We start from the raw sequence: 23,271 nt of genomic DNA, 5'->3' as shown, positions 1-23,271 counted from the left end.
GACTCGCAGGCTTTGGTATGGTGATCAGATGTAGAGTATCCTTGGATATGTTATTAATACAGCAATAGTGAGCAGTCGGACATCTACTGTTTGTAAGTTCTTGCACAGCTGTACTTTCTAGAAGAAACTGACCACATACACAACTACCAGATATCGATCTTGTGGGGTGTACTGGATACGTAGCTTAGAACATCCACCGACTTTTTACTCTTCTGGAAATATGAACCTCTGAGAATGTAATGACTTCATATATGGCCAATTGCCAGTTCAGAATTGTCCCATTTGCTTAGGGGATGCAACATTTTGCCTCTTCCTTTTTCAAGTAACATATAATGGACTATTTAAGACATTCAAGGTGAAGAACATGGCTCTGAGCTATGGGTGGTTTATAACCATACACCATAGAAGAGCTTAAATGGATTTCCCAGCCTGTAAACAAAATATATTTAAGACATTCAAGGTGAAGAACGCGGCTCTGAGCTGTGGGTGGTTTGTGGCCATGCACCGTGGAGGAGCTTGGGTGGATTTCTCAGCTTGTAAACAAAATACCCATGGTGTTTTGTTTGCAGGCTGGGAAGTCCATTTGGGCTCTTCTGTGGTGTGTGGTTGTAGGCTATCCATGGCTCGGAGCCGTGTTCTTCACCTTGAATGTCTTAAAATAGTCCGTTGACTGCGGTGGTGGTGCTGCGGTAGCGCTGTCGCCTCACAGTTAGACGTTGCCTGTTCGATTCTCGGTTAGAGCGTCTTCTGTGTGGCGACATGCGTGAACGGACTTTCCTTCGTTGAAGGTTGTGCGTTAGGCCCGGCAAGCCAGCACGTAAAACATTACCGCCAATCATTAGCGGACCGGAGTTCCGCTGTGGCGACCCCTAACCGGGAAAAGCCGAAAGACACAAACAAACAAAAACAAAATACCCATGGTCAGAATCTGTGAGCAGAGGCATTGAATTATCATTTGTTTTTGGTAGGGGGCAGCATATCACAAATTTTGACTCTCCTAAGAATTGGAAGAAGATGTGATTTTTATGGAATTTACCACATGGGGCCAGAATACCCATTCATCACAACTTGTATTTTTCTTTTTCTTACAGCATCAGTTTGCTTTATTGAGTATTGTGTACTTACAGTTTGCTTCATTTTGCATTTTATGTTAATGGAATACACATTTTATTATGGAATCGTGGTACTGACTGGAAATGTCCTTTTTTAGATCATGGGTAAAATTTCAGGATTTCACCTCATAAAAAAATGAATTGCTTTCAAGTACTGTCCATCTTGGTTTTGCCCTAGGACTAGTAAGGATTGTCCACGTTTTGGGACATGGTCGTAGGGGACTGACATCAAAAGCAGGTCCAGAAGCGCATTTAAACTCAAAAGCCAAGGAAACCGTATATTCTGTTGAATCACTTTCATTTTCAGGCTGCAAATGTCAACGTGAAGATTGTGGCCACACTCTAGAGCAGAATGTGAACTACTTTATCCAGTAAAGATTTTCCTTTGAACTGGGATCAGAAAGGATTTCTTTCAGTCTGACAAGGGGCTACATGTGGGGGAGCACCCAAAAATGGTCTTTCTCTTTGGACTCTCTGGACATTGTTACCAAGATCCAGTTACCTAGGTAAGGGAAGGAAAGGAGAATCTTCACTGCAATGCTTTTGTCACAGTGACAGACATCTGGTTAAAAAGTGTGCATGATGACAAAGATCAAGTAACAGTACTTATAAGCAAAGTAATGCTGGGCCAGAGAAAATGGACCCTGCATAGACTTGGATACTGTTTTGGCAAAAGGCAGCCATCTTTATAAATGAGAGGATCTAGTAAAGTTGGTCAGACTTTGTGTAGTTGAAATGGAATGGTTAACTTGTTTGCCATTTTGTCACTGTATTAACATTTTATGTCAGATCAACAAACCATGGGGTTAGGGAAGCTTTTCCTTTTCCTGCTGATGTGTAGTCTTGGAATATATGTATGGTCAGGGTGTGAGGGACACAGTCCACCACTTGGGTGGTGCAACCTGCAAAAGCACCTGTTTTAATATAATTTGCTTTTTGATTAGACATTCCATTGCTGTAATTGACAGAACGTTGTTTGATAGTGTGTTTATAAGTCGTCTATAACACACTCTCTGGCACCTTACTAGAGTAAGGGCATTATCCCCTACAGGGTGACCACCTGAAACTGAGTGTATTGGATATGCATGCCAAAGTTGCTGAGATCCAGAACTGGACAGATGTTATAGTCCCCACTGACAGAAGGAAGAGATGGAATTAATATGGCAGTAAGGTATGTCCTGTAGCCCCTTTAGTGTAGTAGAGTATAGACCTATCCAAGTGTTTTAGTGAAATGGATAGTTCCACTTTGGATCTGTTTCTGGAGGCATAGGGATTTTTATGATGGCTGTTCAAGGGTATCGTGGGGTGCAGGACTCTGTGATACTGATGAACCCTGCTCAGACACCAAAGAAGCCTAGTTTCCTCTTTTGGGGATGGCCAGATGTAGAAGGGGGGAGTAGAGACCTACTGTTTGACCCAAGAAGTGGGTATTTGGGATCTTCTCCCAAGGTCCTCTTTTTATCGAGGAATACTGTAAGCCATGCAATTCTGTGCAGGAATGCATCTGAGTCTGCAGCCCAAGCCAGAGCTTCGAGCTTCTGCACAGTAAAATGACAGCAAGACATGTTGTGCTAATAGTCATAATCCTGCAGTTGTTCTTTTTTTTTTTTTACACACCTAAGTTATCACTTAAGGCATAGAGAAAGCTACATTAACAGAAAAGAAGGGGAAAAAAGAAAACAAACCAACATTTTTCTATTTACATACATCATATATCGCATGTCTTTTCTTTCTTTGTAGTTATCAGTACAACTTTACATAGATTGCTGAATTAATGCCTTCCCTTAAACCTCTCCTCCTGAACATCATTCTACATGGATTATTCTTGCAGTTTCCATTTATTTTAATGTAATTTGCTTCTTTCCTTTTTTAAAGATCCCTCTTCCATTTCTTTTATCTCATTTGTAATATTTAATACTTTAAAATGCATTTGGTTTAGACATTCACTTCCACTTTCTAGTAATTGCTTTTTTGGCAGCCAAACTTAATGGCAAATTTACTGTCCTGGCAGTTCAGATCCTGTGTCCTAGCCCCCAAAAATCATATCCTTCATTACAGCCAGTTGCTCACTCACATTTCTGACAGAGTACTCTGAGGGGAATTTTTAAAAATCTGCCAACTCATTCCACTTCCAAAACACATTTTCAGTTACCTCTTTTCTTCCCCATCAACCCTCCATTAGCTATCTACTGGGTGGGTGGGTATTCTTTGAAGTCTGTTTGGGATATAACAAAATGCTTCCAAGCAAAGATCCTAAACCCTTTGGATTACTGCATACATGGAAGCCATGCATATGCCCTTACATTGCTGTCTTGTAAATTGCTTTTCCATTCTTTCTCCCAACATTTTCTAACATCCTATCTTTGATTCTTACAATCAACATGCAGTGCTTTATATGCCCTACTAATTACCCCTTATTAACAGCAGCTTCTGTTCTAGATTCACTTAAGACTCCCCTATCCCTTTCTCTTTGCATATACTCTTCATATCATTCCCTGGTAGGGAGTGCAGTCTTTAGCCTTCAATCCAAACATCATCTTGGCTTCATCCCATGCTTATTACCTTTCCCCTCAAGTTGTTTTCTCCCAATAACTTGATTTGTTTGCCAGTTTTCTGTAATAAATTCCAGCCCCCTCTTTCCTATTTTCTGTAATTGCTACTTGCAGTCATCCCTCTTGGCAAAATCTCCTTTCTCCATTGTCATGGTTGTAGTTCTTGGAATACTTTATGCCACTTTATCAATATGATACTCCTGTATGGTTGTTCTCTGTAAGGATCTGCAGCCAAAATCTCTCTAACTTGCCTTCTGCTTCATCATCCCTTTCCTTTCCATTTTGAATTGTAGGAAGTTACTAGGCTAGCGGTGCCAGAGCCTTTACTAGCCTAGCCATGTTAATCCCAAGTATCCCCATTTCTTTTTTTTGGGTAGTTCGCAGAACGAATTTATGAACAGAGCAGATCTGTGATCAGCACCGGCTCCCTGTTCATGTGGGACTTGGGTGCCAACACAGGGGCAAATTCACAGTCTCCCATCTAGTTATCTAGGTTGCGTTTGAATAGGGGTCAGTGAGTTTTACCTGAATAGGAAGTCTATTCCAGAGAAACTTTAGTCTCTGGGAGACATATCTGTCTCTCCAGGATGTTCTGTTAATGTCACAAGCTAGTTTGACATCCCTAGAGTGAGTAACTCGTGTGTTATTTGACCTGCGGATGTGCTGCATTTCCATTAGGGAAGGATCAAAGATTGCCCTATGGGTGAGGCACAAGTCACCTCTCGGCAGCATATAAGATAGAGAGTAAAGTAACAGGGCTTTCAGCCTGTCCATTTAGGTCATGGGTTGGAGTACCTGTATTTTCTTGGTGAGAAACCTCTTGAGGTCTGTCCAGTTGCTGCAGGTGTCTGGTGAGGTACATGCAAAAGGGTGCATTATACTCTATTAGTGGTCTGATGAGGGCTGAGTGCAGTGGAGTTGTAACACCCCTTGACCCTGATGCTATGCCCTTGCTTATGAGGTGCACTATGGAGAAGGCTTCCCTTACTGTTGTGGAAACTTGGTGGTCGAAGTTCAGATTGCTATCAACTTGTGTTCCCTAGTCTTGCACCATTGGGTTGGAGCTCAGTGAGGTGCTGTCAATATTGTAATTTGAAAGGAATTCTGTTATACCAAAGGGAGTAGTAATGCATTTTTTTGCATTTAGTTTTAGACCTGGCATTGGCACCAATCATTTGTTTGCGTTAGCCCTTCTTGTAATATGTTGACATTGTTGGGGAGACTCTATGATTGCTCCCAGTTTGCAGTCATCATTTAACTTGGTGAGCCAGAGGCAGTCTACTTTGGCTTGGACTTCTGTGAAAAAAATGCCAAATAGTAAATGGCCCAACACAGAACCCCGTGGTACTCCACTGGTGACAGGTCTACTGGTGGAGGTGGAGTTGCCAGTTTTGACTGTGTGTTCTGTTGGTGAACCAGTTATTTACCCATCTAGTAATGCAAGGGGTAATCCCTAGCTGGGAGAGTTTCTCAATGATGCCAGAGTGGGGAATTGTATCAAGTCTTGGCAAGGTTGAGATAGGCTGTGTGCACTTTCTTGCCTTCATCCATGAATTTGGTGACATTCTCAAAGAAGTCTATCAGGTATAATAAGCATAATCTACCTGTAATGAAACCAATCTAGGTTGGGTCCAGCATTTGGAAGTCCCCTATGTCCTTGTTGATATGGTCCATGATAATTCTTTCTATGGAGTTGCAGATGAGACTAATTAGACTTTTGGGTCTTTAGTTCCCAGGGTCAGTTGATGGCCTCCATTTGTGCAGAGGGATTACTGTTGCTGTTCTGTATTCTGCAGAAACATACCAGTTCTCAAAAGAGAACACCAAATGGGTCTGCTAGGTCTTGCTTTAAAATGTTTAGTAAACACCCTGGGATATCGTCTGGTCCCATTGAGATTGCGTTTTTGGCCTTAGCGAGTGCAGAGATTACCTGTTCTCTAGAGATACTAGACAGAGGGCTGGTGTCCGGTATGTTTTGGCATATGGTAGGTGGGGATAGATTCAGAGCAAACTTCACACCCTGTCAGTTAGCAGGTTGGTGAAATCTTCCTGTGTAGTATGAATGATCCCATCCACATTCAGTTTGGCACATAGCTGGGCATTCCCTTTTAGACTTCAGATGTAGTTAAAGAATGCCTTATGTATATTTTTGGCTAGTGATGTGATTTTAAGTTTCATAATTTACTTTAGAAGACGTTTTACGTGATTTCTGATTTTCTTGTTCAGGCTTAAGAGGGAATTCTTCCTGTGCAGAGTGATATCCCTCTTGCTTTTGGACAACAGTTTTGTGGGAAGACCTGGTTTTGTTCCGATCTGGTACAGCAGTCTCTCAAGTGTTTTTGTACAGGGCAGTTACGTACTCTTCTGCATAGTGATCATTGATGTCTGTGATTGCTGGTGGTGTGAAGCTTTTTTATACCATTGCTTAGTAGGCTGTAGTAAGCTTTGGTGAAGTTTTATAATTTTTGTTCCTGTGAAGGTGTCAGTTCCAGTAGTTGCTTCAAATGAGACTGATTTGTGGTCTGAGCTAACCAGGGAGGTCCCCATGCTAGAACATTAGAGCCCCTGGTGTGGGTGCAGACTAGCTATTCAAGAGCATTTGTGTTAAAGTCCAGGAACCTCTGGTCGAGTGTGTTTTTGCTCATTTATGTTCCCCGGTCTATGGAAGGATAGTTGTAATCTCCCATAACTAAGGTGTTGGGCTGTATGGCAAGGGATTCCAGTAAATCAAGGTAGGTGGTTTGTTTTTGATGGTTCGTGGTGGAGATCTCTAGCTAGCAATATGGTATGGCACTCTCAGTAGTTAATTGGAAATGGAGTAGTTTGAGACAGTCATGCTGTCTGACCAGTCTCAGTGTATTTGATTTTAATGAAGAGGGATACAACTCCACCTTTCATTCTAGGTCTGAACATCTGGAAGGCATTGTAGCCTTGCACGGCTGGGCTGCTCTCAGCGGCCTTGAACCATCTCTTGGTAACTACACAGACATCGGCATCCTGGAAGGTGAGGAGGTCTTCCAGGGAGTGGGGTTTCATGTTTAAACTCCTAGCATTAAACAGCATGACCCTGAGTTTGTCTCAATTTAGACTTTGTTGCATTAGAAAATTTGTTGTTTTGACATTGCCTAAAAAAGTCACTATGGGGGGGGGCAAGGGCCTTTGCCAGTATACGAAAGCCTAGGGGGAACAGGTGCAGAACATCTCTAGCAAAGCAGTGAGGTCTGTCTACCATATCCTTCCAGGCTGATAGATACTGGATCCTCCTGAACTGACACCAAAGCTAAGCCAATTGTTGGTCAGTCATTTTTTGTTTACATTGTAGCATCATCCTGGGTGAGGGTAGGGTACTGCTTAGGACTAGGAACATACCTCTCTGGGACACATAATCAGTGGGTTCTTTCATGTCTGTCTTCAGAGAAGTACATCTCAAGTCATTCACTACAACGTGGACTATGACAGAGTCATAACTGTACTTGTTGAATGACTTGAGTGCATGCATGATTTGTTGGATCCTTGCAGCTGACTGTGACCTTCTCCTTGTCCAATGTGGTGAGGGGGGACATCTGTGTGTCTCACTATGGAGTTGTGTTTTGCCTTGGGGGCTTATGTGTGTGTGTGTGTGTGTGTGTGTGTGTGTGTTGATACATTTAATGGTTTCTTTTTGCTTAGTGGTGAGTGAGGGTGGTGTGCGTTTGGGAGGTCTCTGTTCTTTTGGTAGGCTTTTAGCGACTACCTCTGTGTATGTGTCATGACCTTATTTTGTGTGAGAGGTGAGGTTTGCTTGTGAGGTGAAACGTGTGTGCTTGACAGCCTGTTACGTTTGTTTTTCCATGAGAGAATTGACTCCAGTTCTACAGTGCATTTGCATTTCTCACATAAGGTGTTAGTTTGCTTTAGGAGTAGGTGGTTGTAAGTATACATAAAGCAATTGCTACATTCTCAAGATGCCCATATCAATCAAGTAGGTAGGAGAAATGATTGTTACAGGATTTTTATGAATGTGGTATTTGAGAAGGAAGTGGGCTAGCTGGATTTAGGACTTTGGCTTAATTAGGGCCAGTTTGACTTGGAGTAGCAAAGGCAGTGGGTGCATAGTAGATTTTGGATGGTAAGTCTGAGAATGCTGTTTAGATTGCAACAGTGTTGCCCTTTGCTCAACATTGAAGCTTTGGGGTTCTACTGAAAAGTCTCTAGGGAAAAAAATGTTCCCAGGTGTTTGCATCTATACAGGGTACTGTTAATCCCCATTGTGAGGTGCTCAGCAGCGGGCAAATGCAAGGTTTATATAGAGGCAAATTTAAATGGGTTTTAACACAACTACCAATGGGGTAAGCCCCAAAACTGAGCCTTTTCCAGCAATCCTCAACTCAGGTGGGTCCTGAGCTACTCACTTCTGCCACTAAGGTGCAGGGAGGCCCTCTTAATGTAATATTACTTGTTTAAGAGCACAGTGATATCAAACAGTCTAGATTCAGCAGGTCTGAATCTAGCCTATGATATTGAAGGCAAGGAATCCACAATCCCTAGATGGGAAGTAATAGTGGAGAGTTTCAAAGTGAGAGTGTTAGTAGTATACTATTCGATGATCTGTGGTGGTACCACCCACTGCACAAACAGGCATCTCTTCGAGCAGCTGCGAAGAGTGGGAGACTATGGGGAGTGTTTCCTATGCAGGATTTTAAACTAGAGAGGTTTGCTTATATGCAAGCACAGGGAACTGGGTTTGAGTGATGCACAAACGTGAGGCTTTTATAACAGCAGGATAAAAAAAAACTTAAACCTTTAGGCCAATCAGATAAAAACACAGTCAGCTGTCGACTGGTAGTCGCCAGCTTGGATGAGTTGAACTTAGCTCTCTCTTCCACCAGAGTGCAAAAGAGCCCTCTTAATGTAAAACAAACTTGTTTTGAGTTCAAGTGCAATAACAAATGCTTTACAACAGAAGTTAGAATTCGTGTAATATTAGGAATCCTTGGGAATAAGTTCACTAACCCTGAGAAATGATCATAGCACAGAAAAACTTTTGCAAAACTGAGAAATACTTTGGCAGACTTGGAACAGTTTTTGCAGTATCAGAGGAGGTTAGGAAATGTCAGAATTCTGTTAAAACAACCTAAAAGCAGTACAGTAGCGACAGATGGAGTTTCTTTAACAAGTGAAGGCTGGAAAACAATGATAAATTCGACCAAATCAGTAAATGTAGCACAGAAGTGTTAAAATATCACTGAAACAGTGCACATGCAAAAAATATACTTGTATTAACTTTGCAGGTCCAGATTATTTTAGAAGCAATCCAAGTCATGTTGCCATAGGTGCCCAAGCCAGGCACAAGGAAGCTCATTGTATATGAGCCTTAACTTTATAGCTCTAAAGTATTCCTTTAAGTCATGTAATCCTAAATACCTTGTTCTCTTTGAAGGATCATCTCATCCCACTTAGTCCTCTTCCCCTCCCAGATTGTTTGTGTCTTTCGGCTTTTCCCGTTTAGGGGTCGCCACAGTGGAACTCCGGTCCGCTAATGATTGGCAGTTGATTTTACGCATCGCTTGCCAGGCCTGACGCACAACCTTCAACGAAGGTACGCCCATTCACGTATGTCTCCACGCAGAAGACGCTCTAGTTGAGAATCGAACCGGACAGCATCATACTGTGAGGTGAGAACACTACCGCAGCACCACCACCGCAGGTCTTCCTTAATTATTGTCCACAAATTCTCCTTTGGTTTAATAAGAATATGCCTGAACCATATATAACATTAAAGGGACTAAAAACATTTTCCCTGCCTGAGTCTTATTATCCATATCCATAAACAAGATCTTCCAATTTTTCAGTTTTAATATCTTTTTAAGTCTTTTCCCACCTATCCTTAGCTGCCATAATAGAAGCCTTTTTAATCCACACTCCTAAATACTTCACCTTATCATGTCTTCGTAAATATGGGTATTGCTGTGCCAATTCCTGTATGGGTAAATAAGTTACAGCCATAGCCTGTGTTTTGTCTTCATTAATTTTATATCCTGAAAAGACTTGAAACTGTCTCAAAATGTTGCAAAGTACTGAGATGTCCTTTTCAGGATTCATCAGGTAGGGAATAATATCATCTGCAAATAAAGCCAACTTTATTGATTTCCATACCTGTTAATTTCTTGAATTTGAGTCCCTTTTTTCTTTCCCAGTAGCTCTAAATATAAAGCAATTAACAAAGGGGAAAGGGGACACCACTTCCTGGCTACGCTGTTCAAACACAACTTATCAGAGAGGAACCTTTTCACTTTAATTCTTGCCTTTAATCCTTCGTATATCCTTCTAATTAATCTTATTATTGTGTCAGGGATACAAATGCTTCCAATGCCATACTCATAAAATCCCATGTAGCTACAGCAGCTTTCTTCTAAGAAGTTGGAGCTCGCCCCCTGTTAAAATGTCGCTGAACAAAATCTCCCAGGTCTTTATCACTTTTGTACTTCTAACTTCTAGACTTCCACAGGAATACCATCTGTTCTTGAATATTGATTTATATATCACTATTTTATCTCATCCCTACCTATCTTAACTGTTAGTTGTTGAGCCTCATCTACCTCTGACCTTGGTATACTTAAGTCCTCCATAAATATTTCCATTTGTGCTTTTTCTTGTTTTCCACATTTCTCTGCCTTGTACACATTTTCACTATATTTCTGAAATATCTCTAAAACCTGTCTAGGATCTCTGGTTATTTTTCTTGCTATACATTCCCTAAGTTTGTCAACAGCCCTTTCATCTATGCTGCCTAAGATGTTGCGTTATTACTGAAGTTCTTCATCTCCAGATTTGGGGAGGTTCTTGAGGTTACCCAGCACTTTCCTTTCTAACCGTGCTAAGGACTGAGATCCAAAATTTGACACTAGTAAAGAGCTGACGGCCTTGAAGCACACCTGCTTTTGTGGCTATTATGGCATACATCAGTGTAAGTACACAGACATCCCAGTGTAGGAGTTTGTAAAAGTGCAACAGTTTGATTGGTAGAAAAGAAATACCCAACCAATGATCCATTAAGGAGGGTGGGTCCTCAGTGAAGTAGTACTTCTTTATGAGACTTCTGCTCTAGAGATATGTTAAGAAGCTTAGGTCATAGCTTGGGCTCCAATTTGTAAATATTGGAGAGCAGTGCAAAGTTGACCTTGACGCATTGTAGCAGCTTTGTTCACTGAAGAGTATGTTTTTTAGTTTGGTGAGAAATTTACAAGAAGTTGTTGCTGTCTTATCCAGGGATATTGTAGGACACTTGATTTGTTGGGAGATGGGTGTACAGTTTAAAAAAACAAAACCTAAATTTCTTTGTGTTTTCTTGAGCTTGTACTTTGCCATTTGGAGATGTGGAGTGGTGGTTAGTAACAATGAACAAATTCCAGTTTTTAGGCACCTAAAAATTGCATTCTGTAATTATAGTAAATATTTTTTCTGTTAAGAACAATCTTTCCAAACTCGTATCCTGTAAACTGGGTTATTTCTTCCCATTAAAAAATGTGCTTGAGACCTACTCTTTTAAATATTATATTACAAAACACTAGGTTGGAGCGGACACTTGAAATGAATAGAAGAATGAGTATGATTAGGATTGTGGTTCCATAAAATAAGGCCCTTTTATTACTTATTTAAAAAAAAAACATTCTTTTTGGTGTATGACTTAATTTTGGGTAAGGTTACTGTGATTCAACATTATTGTTAAAAACAAAGATAGCTGTCAAAAAATGTAACGCTGGTTAGTTGCTAACATTTATATGAAACTTGCATTCTTACAGCTGCTGGTTACATCTTTGCAGGTCTTCTGATGTTCATCCTTGTAGGTCTCAAAAATTATGTATAGAAACCCTCTTTTGTTTTGTGCCTTTTTTTTTTCCTTCACATTCCCTTAAACTGCTTCCTGGCTGATTACTGCTTTGATACATGCAACTCTTGAGTTCCACTAAATTCTGACTCCTGATTTATTTGTTTCACATCTTCCTCGTCGTGACCCTGATCCTTACAGTTAGTCTTTGCAATTACTAGAATTTATAAATGCAAATCACCTGTCCGATCTGTCTACCCTCTAGCAGAAGTACCTACACTGCAGTGTTGCCTGAGGGCACATCACCTAAGCCTTGGCCTTTGCAGGGCAGGATTCATGTCTCTTAATCTGATCAGTCTTTTTCTGGCTTGCCTTTGACTGTGTTTCGAATTGGCTGTTCTTAATCCTATTGTACTGGTTTCGGAAAGCTGGTTATCTATTCATCTATCCATTTTCATATAATAATCTGTTTTTCTCTGTACAGGGTCACTGAGACACTGGAACCTGTCCTAGGAGCCAGTATGTGGAAGGGATTTGAAGCTCATCCTAGGAGGGGTCCTGCCTAACATATAACACCAGTTCTTACTAGCACACTTTGCGTACTCCTCCTGTCTGGAAGAATGCAATTCAATCTACTGTATCTATTTTGGGAGATGGGAAGAAAGTGGAGAACCTGAGCAAACTCATGTACCCAGAGAGTTGATAATTGGCCCCCTTTTACAAAAAAATAAGTAAATCAATGTTCAATATGTAACCAGTGTATTTTTTTCAAATATCTGATTAAATAGATAAAATTGTTCACATGTGTACTTTTTGTAAGCAGTTTGACTGATCTTGGAGAAAATAAATACATTTCTGTTGCTACACTTACATATGCCTGCATATTCCTTTTAAAAGATGCAGTCTTTCACTGTACTCTAACCTTCATACACTTGTCTGAGCACCTTTTAATCCTTTCAGTATAAGGATATTACACAGGTGTCGCCCTTTTGATCCTTTCGGTATAAGGGTACAGGTGTCGCACTTTTGATCCTTTCGGTATAAGGGTACAAGTGTCGCCCTGTGATCTTTTTGGTGTAAGGGTACAGGTGTCGCCCTGTGATCCTTTTGGTGTAAGGGTACAGGTGTCGCCCTGTGATCCTTTTGGTGTAAGGGTACAGGTGTCGCCCTGTGTTCCTTTCAGTGTAAGGGTACAGGTGTCACCCTGTGATCCATTCAGTATAAGGGTACAGGTGTCGCCCTGTGATCCGTTCAGTATAAGGGTACAGGTGTCACCCTGTGATCCGTTCAGTATAAGGGTACAGGTGTTGCCCTGTGATGTGTTCAGTATAAGGGTACAGGTGTCTCCCTGTGATGCTTTCAGTACAAGAGTACAGGTGTCACCCTAGCCACTGTAAGACATGGTAACTTATTCACACAGAGTGCTTAGCAGCAGTGGAGTATCACACTTCTGGCAGCCTGTCTACATCCCCAGATTCCTGATAACTGTAAGTTTTAATAATTAAGCCACATACAAGTATCTTGTGAATGGTAAATGTTTTTTTTTTTTTTTATATATACAAAATGGCTGTTCAGTAAAAATGGTTATTTTACAATGGGAAGCCAATACATTGTGTTTACTTCAGTACAGTAATGTATTACAATACAGACATATTTTCTCTCTTTTTTTAAGGTGCTTTCTTCCACCTCTACATGATAATCCTCAGTCCTGTCGCTACCTGAATCAAGACTAGTCACTCCCTAAAGGTTCAGATTCCTCTGATCCACTAGGATGAAAGCCATTCAAAGGGGTCATTGTTCAGGCAGACGTCGGAGAGTTTGTAAAGTCTGTCACTGGTATCCCCACGATGAGAACGTGTTATTCCCTGACCCCAACCACACTTGGGCAAGGGGATGGGCTATTCATATCACAATGGGGGCTCTCCCTTCATGAGTTTCCATTCAAGTACGCTTGCTGATATGGGCTAACACCAGCAGTGGGTTGGTGAAACATGTCCAGGATGGCCAGTGCAATGCCACCTCCTTCTCTAAGGGATTTTGACCATCTGTGTCTTGCTTTGCCCTGCCCTGGATGGCACACCTGTCTTCCTTTTCCAGTGATAGTGGGTTGTAGTCAGGACTGTATGCCTCTATGCTACTGATATTGTTTTTTTTCTCTAGATAGTTGCATGTTGGGAACTGTGTAGCCCAGATATGTGGCATCAATAGCATTTTTGTGTAGCCACACTTAAACTTGCATATGATAAGTGATTCCTTTTTGGGTGCCTGTTTTTGAGATAGTTGGAGAAATACAAACAATTATGCCTGTATGCATGGTTAACAATTTTTTAAACAACACTCAGTATCTGTCAAGCTGTACAATTTACAGGGAAATTGCCTGGGACAGTTTTCTTCAGTATCATCTAAGATTTCAGCGATGATTTAAGACAGTGGGATTTGACAAAGAAAATATGGAGTTGTATATTTTCATAATCATAAACAAACAGTGAGCAGTATTTTCAGTGCAATGCATAGCATTTTGGCAGTGTATTTTTTTTTTGTCTCACATTTTCACACCAAGCCCGTTGATACTACATAGTTCACTCAGTTATGAAAAATGTAATATGAAAATAATCATAAATGACAAAGATTGACTGATATCTGTACTCCAGTATATCCCACACAAAACATTCGTAAGGCCATTTTATTTCTCATAACCCTGTCCTTTCACATGTTGCCCATCTTTGAACTGGTAGTCCCACTTGATTAAGGAAGCCAGCTTCAAACAATCATGTGACACCTGATTAATTATGAGTGTCAAGTGGAGATGCAGCATAAAGCACAATAGGTGCAAATGAGTTTGGCACCTGACATATCTCGTAAAATGTTCTGGTTTGCATTCCTTCTGCTTTTCATCATGTAGTCATGACAGCCTATTCCCTTTCATCTTCTGTAATACCATGCTGCCTGTGCAGGTCCTGAAAGTGCAGGGTTCAGTATGTTCATGATTTGGTTACTATTCATCGCAACAAGGAATGAAGCACGCAGTCTCAGTCTGCTTGGCACTGATCTAAACCTTCCCAGGTTTCATCCTTTCCTGTGTTATCTGTATTTCGCTGTGCTTAGTCTTCAGATCTTGTTTGCTGCTCATTGTGATTGTATGGATCAGAGAAGGTGCCTGGCTTTGGAGTTCTTAGTGCAGAACTTTTATGTATTGTCTTCTTTGTCATTTCTGCTTTGCTCATCCGTTCAGTCATATTTGATTATAAAGTTCCAATTTTTCTTAAAAATAAAAATAAATAGCTGCTTTCACATGCCTGCACAGTGCCATAGAGGGATAAAGCCCTAACTACAGTGTAAGCGACCTGAGTTTGTCTAGTGTTTAGATTCCTGATGGTGCAGGCAGGGAGAATGAGGTATGCCCTTACTGTATGTGTGGGGGGGACTGTGGGTCCTTCCTTGCTTGCCACTGCTGCATGACAGAACTTTGGCTGGAGAACATAGGTCTGTTATGATGTGGAGAGTCAGTGGCAGGGGAGATGAGCCCCCTGTCCTCCCATGTGAGGAAGCAGAAATTTGAGGATAAGATGGGGGGGGCATATATATATCCTTCTCTTGAGGTTATAAAATGAAAAAGCTGTCACTGCCAGCATCTTGGCAAGAACACAAAACTTTCTTGACCAATTGGATGAACCCCTTCCTGACAGTGTGATGTTTGATTGAGGGGAGGCTTGATGGTCAGCAGGCATGGAGGCAAATATGGGAAAAAAATTACATCTTTGTCCTTTTGCTTCCCCCACTTAAGCTTGTCTGCCCTTTTAGCTTTCCCACACTGACTGGTTTGCAGTGCTATTGTCTAGTGTCTCTGACACTTTGGGTACAGTGTTTTTGCTGTATTTGCTTTTTGGCAAGTTGTTGGGGCTTGCTGCTTTGTAGGATTTTGGTGTTTGCAATAGCATTTATGTACATTATGAAACTAAAGCTGCTTTTTTGAAAAATTTGATGTTTGGGACCATAAAATCCGACGTGAAGGTAGATATGTGAAGTGTTTGTGTGGTGTCCCTCTTAAGGCGGGCCCTGACATATGCAGGAATTTTGGTAAACATACCCTGACCAAGTGTAGGAATAAATTGATCCTCAAATGATGCCTCAGAGAGGGATTGGAAGAATAAACTGATCTTCAAAGGACTGTTTGTTTCCTAGAGAGTGATTCAGACCCACACACTTTCCTTAGTGGAGTGTCTCCCTGTTAGACTTTCGGGGGAACAATAAAGGAATAAATGCCCTAGGAAATGAGATATTCTTCTCCTTCTCCCGAAATGCTTCTCAAGGAGGATAAGTGTTCTTCTGTAAACAAAGGAGTGTCTAAATTGGCTGTGCAGGTAATTGAAGAGCAGTCACCAAAGACCCCCCCTCCCATTTTTTTCCTTACATTTAATGCCTTCTCAGGTGCATCTCTTAGCATATGGATTATGTGAAGTTGCCAAAGGCCATGCTGCAAACTAAGTTGTACGTGGGACTCCTCCATCCCCCTGTTTATTCATGGCTGAATAGGTAGAGCATCACCCTCCCTCCCTTCCTCAGTTCCAGCTTCCTCATAGGCCTCTTGTCTGGCACTTTTTCATTGAGGCATGTAGCACCTTTCTGGCAATAACAGAGACATTATTTATTCCTAACCTCTTTGTGCTGCTGTTGGCCTCCTCAGGACTTAGGAGTCCATTGGGTGTAATCTTCTGTGTAGTGTTTATTGTTGCTTTTTCTGTGTGCTTTACAGATAGCCGAGGATAGTCTTTGCCATTTACATGAGTTAAGGTCTTTGAGGTTTGGGCAGATTGCTTTTTATTGCCTCAGTCTAGGACGGAATATGTGTCTGGTGGACACTGTGTGGTGGATGTAGTGTGTGTGTGTTCTTCTTGACGATCTTGTTTATGAGATTTTTGTCTCCAAGGAAGTTGTGTATGTACATCTCTCACATACTGTGATGGTTTCTTTAAGGATTAACAGTTTGTCTATGTACATCAGCAATTGCTACACTGTCTCAGGATGCCTGTATCTACCAAGCTGGCTATGAAGATGTTTGGAAATTGCATATCCATGTTGTCTGGACATTTTTATTAAGGTTGGCTGTTAGGTTTAAGGACTAAGTTTTACACAGTTCTCCTAGATTAACCGCTAGGGTTAGGGACAAGAGTTAAATAGTGCAAGGATATGGTATGAGATAGCACTAATGCCATATCCTAACACTGTCTGATGTACAAGCTGGCTGCTCTGAGCGTACCTCAGTGTAGTGCTTCAATAAATTACAGGTTACAGTTCTAGTAATAGTTTTGTAGGTAAACTTAACTGCCCAGGCACTTGTGTCGTGGGGGTGAGGGTCTATCACATCATTGAGAGACCTGTTCACAAATGCCTCTTCATCAAATTTTATTTGTCAAAACCTCTTTTCCCAGGGAGAAAAACAGTGGGCCATCATTATGAATTTGCCCTTTTCCCCACTGTAGTGCAGTTTTGGACCCCCACATTATGTGGTGTGGGGGTGTAGCCCCCCCCCTCCAAGTGGGTTTTAAATTTCGTGATTTTTGTGATGATCGGTAGTTGGCCTAGTGGTTATTTTCCTGGGAAAAAATTGGCTAAAATGATCGTTCAGATAGAGGTTTCAACAAATAAAGTTCTATGAGGAGGCATTCTCTGAGTAGGTCATTGGATGATGTGGTATAAACCCTATACCGGGTACTGTCAACCACTGCTACATGGTGAGGAGCTCTGTGTAAAAGAGCCTAATTTTATAGAAGCAGAAATGAAAGTGGAATCTAACCTCCAAGCCCTCTGGCCAATAAAACGACTGCACTTTGAGCCCCTCTGAAGTGCTTCCCAGCTCAGATAAGACCAGTCAAACACCTTCTGCCACAAGATGGATGACCTTAGTCCTTTTAATGTAAAAGCACAACAAAAAAGGGCCCTCAAGTGCAATGTAACTACAAGCAACTTATTTCGTACTTAAATCACCCCTCTATAAGGCATTCACAAGACTGAAACAATATAGTATGTTAGCAATTGTTTCTGGAGCTTTTCTCCCCGGGCCTCCTCTAAAAATGGACAGCTTTGTCCAGTCGGACCTCCTCGGTAAACAATTCTAAAATAAAAGTAAATAAGTACCAAACAGCAAAGGAGAAGAGATGATACGTAACACAAATACTATAAATGCTCAGAAAATTGCCAACTACAGTCAGCAATCACTTAAACAAATGGCTGTTAAGTACTGGACATAATATCCAGAGGCTTTCTCTCCTTACCCCAGCCACATTCTTCTTTTCCAGTGTAATACCCCATCAAAAGAGTGGAGGGTCTTGAACATATTCATATAACCAAAATCAACTCTAGATACTCCACCAAAGGCTATCTGCCCACGATAACTGAGCATGAAAAGAAAGAAAACGGGCAGTAGCCACCACGCTGAACAGCTACAAAACTTTTATTTAAAACACAATTAAAAACACAGAAATGAGCGCTTTGAGGACCAAGCCCTTCTTCAGATGATAAGCTCAAATAAAACTGCAATGTTTATAGCATATCCATACACAACGTACAGGTACACAAAAATGTAGAAGCTGCAAAGCATGTGAGTACATTGAGAATGCAGGATCATATAGACATCCGTATCAGGGAAGGCAGTATTGTTTTGATCTGTATGCAGATTGTAAAACAAAGAGGGTTGTTTATCTGGCTAACTGTCAGGACTGTAACCCATTCTACTTAGGAAAAACTAACTGCATGTTAAATAAATAGAATTTTGAACCATTTGTCATCAATTAGGTTAAGACATGAACATAATGCACTTTTCCAGCATATTTCTAAGTGTGAAAATCACAAGTTTAAATGTATGGTTGTACAGTGCATGAACAAGAACAGAAAGGGGAGGTGATTTGGTTAATGAAACAGAGTTAAATGAGACAAAGTGGATCATTGAGTTAGCAGCATATAAAACCCCAGGTTTAAATTGGGTTATACCTTTAAAACCTGTATTGAAAAAGAGGAGGGTGCAGTACTGATTAGTAGTCAAAGAGCTATACAAAATGCAGTTTTATTTGAGCTTGTTGTCTGAAGAAGGGCTTGGTCCCGAAAGGGCTCATTCCTGTGTTTTTAACTGTGTTTTAAATAAAAGTTTTGTAGCTGTTCAGCGTTGTGGCTACTGCCTGTTTTCTAACCTATTCATATGAAATAGCTCTTCAGAAGATCACTTCAGTCCTGAGAGGTTATGGATATTCCTTCAGAGTGCTTTTAATGCCTAAAATGGATGAAGGACATCTGAAGCTGGTCGAGTCTAGAACACCTTCATTCAATTCCAGATGATCACATCGTGGTTAGTTTTTCCTTGCTTGTCAAAGGGAGATTGGATTTGCTGTTCAGACTTTTTCAAGATGCCAATCTGTATTTGAAATAGCGAAGGTGTTGAGGAGGTTTCTGCATTGTTAGGTTAGGAGTCTTTGTTGTGGATTATCTTTTTCTCAACCAACTCTGAACTGGAGAACCAAACAAGCACAGTAGGACACAGTAACTGGAGAGTACAAACTTTAATGACTGCTAAGGAGGAGAAGAGGGGGGAAAAAGCACTTACCGGTTATTAACATTTGTACTCTCCAGTTGCTGTGTTGTACAGTGGATTATTTTTTCCTGTAGGGTACTGATGAAATGCAATGCTGTGGTGGTAGCAAACCAGAGACTGCAAGGAGCTGAGTCTTTCTGTACCTAGAGAACTACCTCCTTTTTTTTTTTTTCTTTGTCTAGATGGAACATGAGATAAAAAAAAATTAAGAATTTAAGATATATCGTAGGCTGTTAATAAAACAGGAAAAAAGGTGTCCAAAACTACTTTATCCAGGTGGTTATGTGAATGTAACAAATACTGTTGCGATTGCAAAAACATGGCAAATAGTTAATAATACGACCCAGTGCTCATTATGTAGGGGCCTTGCCTGTGCTGCAAGCCTTTAAGTATGCTTCAGTGGATTGAGTATATGCTGCTGCAACTTGGGCCTATCCAGATACTTTCACTAGTCAGTACAAAGAAGAGCTGGTCTTCATTTCAGGTCTTCCTTCAGGAATACAGTTCTTTGAAGACTCTAGTGAGGAGTATAAACTATATCAGACATTCAAAGATATGAACTTTCAAATGTATTAAAAATGCAATGATAATACTATAGAACTTGGAAAAGTACTGGTTGAGCTGTATCACACTGCCACTCCCTGAGTCACTGTTGTCATTCAGTTAATGGAAGAAGTGAGTGAACCCCAAAATATGGTGTTAACTTTCATGAAATAAAGGCACTGTTTATCAGTATTCTTGGAGTGGAGAAAAAAACATGAATCACTGTTTTACACGGTAAAGAGGAAAAGTCCCTGTAGATTCAGATTTGTGGAGGCTCTATTCTTTGTATGTAAAGTACCTATGGGACATACCATTCACCTTGGAGGTAGTACATGTGTTAAGGTGTTCATTACTTTACTGCAGCCTGGCCAAGGAGTTCAAGAATATGTACGTTACAGACGTGCTGACTCCAAATATCTCCGATGTTGGTACATTCTTTACTGACTAGGCAGTGAATGGCCTTTGACCTATGTGAGTACAATGAGAGATTTTATTTATTTATTTTTATTTGATATTTGTTAACCAGGATAGTCTGACTGAGCCAAAGTCCTTTTTCAGCAGAGGCCCAGGGAGAAAAGCTCCACAGAAAGACAATTACATCAATAAGATACGATACAAGAATTTATAAAAACAATATGCAGACAAATCATTTATAACACGGTAATATACAGATCACACTGGCTAAGTAGAAGGCCTTAAAACTATATGTAGACTTACAGAAATAACCTGGCATTGCACACATCAGTCTTACAGTGATTTTTGGTTTAACCATAGGTTTAAGAAGAGAGATTAACTGTATTTGTTATTGTTAATAGAAAGTTATTTAGGGGGGGAGGAAGGAGCTATAACTATTTGGGTGGCGCAGTGGTGCAGCGGTTAACGTTGTCACCTCACAGCAAGAGGTTCTCTGGTTCGATTCTCGGCTGGGGTGCCTTCTGTGTGGAGTTTGCATGTTCTCCCTGTGTTCGCGTGGGTTTCCTCCGGGTACTCCGGTTTCCTCCCACATTCCAAAGACAGGCATCTGGAGCATTTCTCCCTGGGCCTCCGCTGAAAACAGGCTCTGTGGAACCTAGTCGGACATTCCCGGTCAACAAATGTTAAATAAATGTTAAATAAATAAATTGGAGAAAAACGCATGTATGTAAAGTTAGGAGGGAGGTAGGTTAGGAGGAATGGGAATAAAAGGAGAGTTGGGTAAAAAATAGGGGAAAGAAAAGATGCCATGAGACTGGTAGTAGAGAGGTTTGGTAAGGAGTGTGGTAAAAGATACCATGAGACCGGTAGTGGAGAGGTTTGGTAAGGAGTGTGGTAAAAGATACCATGAGACTGGTGGTAGAGAGGTTTGGTAAGGAGTGTGGTAAAAGATACCATGAGACCGGTAGTAGAGAGGTTTGCTAAGGAGTGTGGTAAAAGATACCATGAGACCGGTAGTAGAGAGGTTTGGTAAGGAGTATAGTAGAAAAGAATTACAAGGAGAGCTGGGCTAAGAAGAAGCAAATAAGATGAAATGAAAAAAAAATTAATAAAGGCATGGTAGGAAGAGAGTGACGGTAGGAGTACAAAGAGGGTTCACATAGGATTCATTTTATTTTTTCAGGTGTACTTAGTTCATCCTGCAGGATGAATGGGACAGTCATTCCCCATACACCCATTGCTGTGGATGTTTGGCAAATCAGAACCTGCAAACGGGCAAGTCTATTTTTTCTGTCCCATATGCACTCGGATCACACTGCTGGACTGACTTCAACATGGAGCAAACCTATTTACTGCTCACCGATTACAGCTAAATTACTGAAGCACAAACTACAGGTAAGAGTCTTTTGCTGCAATTATTCTGTGTATGCTGTAATTTTTGATGATCAGTAATTGTGTATTTCTCCTCCATATATTCAGATTAGCTAATTTTATATATATATATATATATATATATATATATATATATATATATATATATATATATATATATATATATATTTTTTTTTACCAAAAACTAGTAAAACTTTTTTACAGTACCGGTTTACCTCCAAACAGAAGAGCTGTGACCCAAATCTCAAGTGTATATTTTTTGTTAAAACTCAACTGCACCACTTTTTATCACAGTGTGCAAGAAATATTGGTTTAAATTATTTTTTTTTTTATTTTTTCTTGACAGCTGCTCTCTGTAGTTGGTTATCCCCTTGTCATGGATGTAAGTCATCATTTGCACTTAGCCTGCGTTTGGGACCATGCTTGCACTGCTGAAGCATTGGTTGTGGAGATGCATCCCTCCCAGTACTGCTAAGGGAAGAAAATAACATGTGTGATTGAATAATCCCTTCGAGGAAGATGGCAGATTCGCAGACAATCACTTATTACATTTTTGGAGATGCAAGAACATTTCAGTGGGCAGAAGTACACTTGTTCTGGTAAGCATCCCATCAGGCATTAGCTTTTTGATGAGGATTCCAGAAACCACATACCATTCCAATGAGCGTCCCTGTGGGTGGTACCACATTCTCATTCTGATGAATATCCCAGTTGGCAGTAGTGGCTAGCATCATGCACCATTTCTGGTGAGCACTAGTGGGCATTAATGGGCAGCAGCTTGCACCCATTTTGATGAGTGTCCCCAGGGCAGCTGTGTGCATACATTCATTCTGATGAGCATACCGGCAGATGGTAGCACATTCTCATTTTGATGAGCATGCTGGTGGGCATTATTAGCAGCAGGTTGCACTCATTCTGATGAGCATGCTGGTGGGCAGTATTAGCAGCAGGTTGCACTCATTCTGATGAGCATGCTGGTGGGCAGTATTAGCAGCAGGTTGCACTCATTCTGATGAGCATGCTGGTGGGCAGTATTAGCAGCAGGTTGCACTCATTCTGATGAGCATGCTGGGTGGGCAGTATTAGCAGCAGCATGCTCTCATTCTGATGAGCATGCTGGTGGGCAGTTTTAGCAGCAGCATGCACTCATTCTGATGAGCATGCTGGTGGGCAGTATTAGCAGCAGCATGCACTCATTCTGATGAGCATGCTGGTGGGCAGTATTAGCCGCAGCACGCACTCATTCTGATGAGCATGCTGGCGTGCAGTATTAGCTGCAACATGCACTCATTCTGATGAGCGTGCTGGTGGGCAGTATTAGCAGGTTGCACTCACTCTGAGTGTGCTGGTGGGCAGTATTAGCAGCAGCATGCACTCATTCTGATGAGCTTCCAACAGGCACCAGCAGTACTTGTGCTTTTTCTGAGACATCATTGCATCCTTTGCATTTTACTCAGTGCATAAATTTTGAGTGACAGCGACACCTCTCAAAATTAGGGTGGGGAGTGCATATTCCCTCTTAGTCTCATTCACAAGATGTCATGACAGAGGAGTAAACTGATCCATTTCACATCTAGTTTCCATCTGCACAAAGGATGGCTAATTGACAGTAGACCTGAAATAATAAGGACAGACAGTACTGCAGCCCTGTCAGATTAACCGAGGGACCGAGAGAGACACAGAAGTCCGTAAACATCCTCCCAAATGATGGACCGAATTTACTTTAGCTTTGATAATACTGAAGTATTTGACATTCCCCGTTATGTGCTCTTCTAGTAATGTCAGATGCAGTGCTTTAGTCTAGCACAGACTTTGCCTACTTCCAGAACATCTCATAAGATGAAGGGAAGGATGTTGGCTTCTTTCACT

General features: G+C 41.1%; 1 protein-coding gene across 2 annotated transcripts in view; it reads left to right on the top strand.

The window, feature by feature from the left end:
• The window catches only part of DCLRE1B (DNA cross-link repair 1B), a 76,608-nt gene that overhangs the window by 37,418 nt on the left and 15,919 nt on the right, over positions 1-23,271 (top strand). Inside the window, exon 3 of one of the 2 annotated variants that reach the window (XM_044076865.1) lies at positions 21,194-21,405. The exons of the other annotated variant lie outside the window; for it this stretch is intronic. Within the exon in view, the coding sequence (XP_043932800.1) occupies positions 21,217-21,405 (189 nt within the window). The 5' untranslated portion in view covers positions 21,194-21,216. The remainder of the gene's footprint in view (positions 1-21,193; positions 21,406-23,271) is intronic. 2 annotated transcript variants of the gene reach the window in all.

Source organism: Protopterus annectens, chromosome 7.part0 (genome assembly GCF_019279795.1).
Source record: "Protopterus annectens isolate FY-2018-M chromosome 7.part0, PAN1.0, whole genome shotgun sequence".
In the NCBI taxonomy this organism is placed as follows: domain Eukaryota; kingdom Metazoa; phylum Chordata; order Ceratodontiformes; family Protopteridae; genus Protopterus; species Protopterus annectens.
This window is presented reverse-complemented; position numbering and strand designations above follow the sequence as displayed.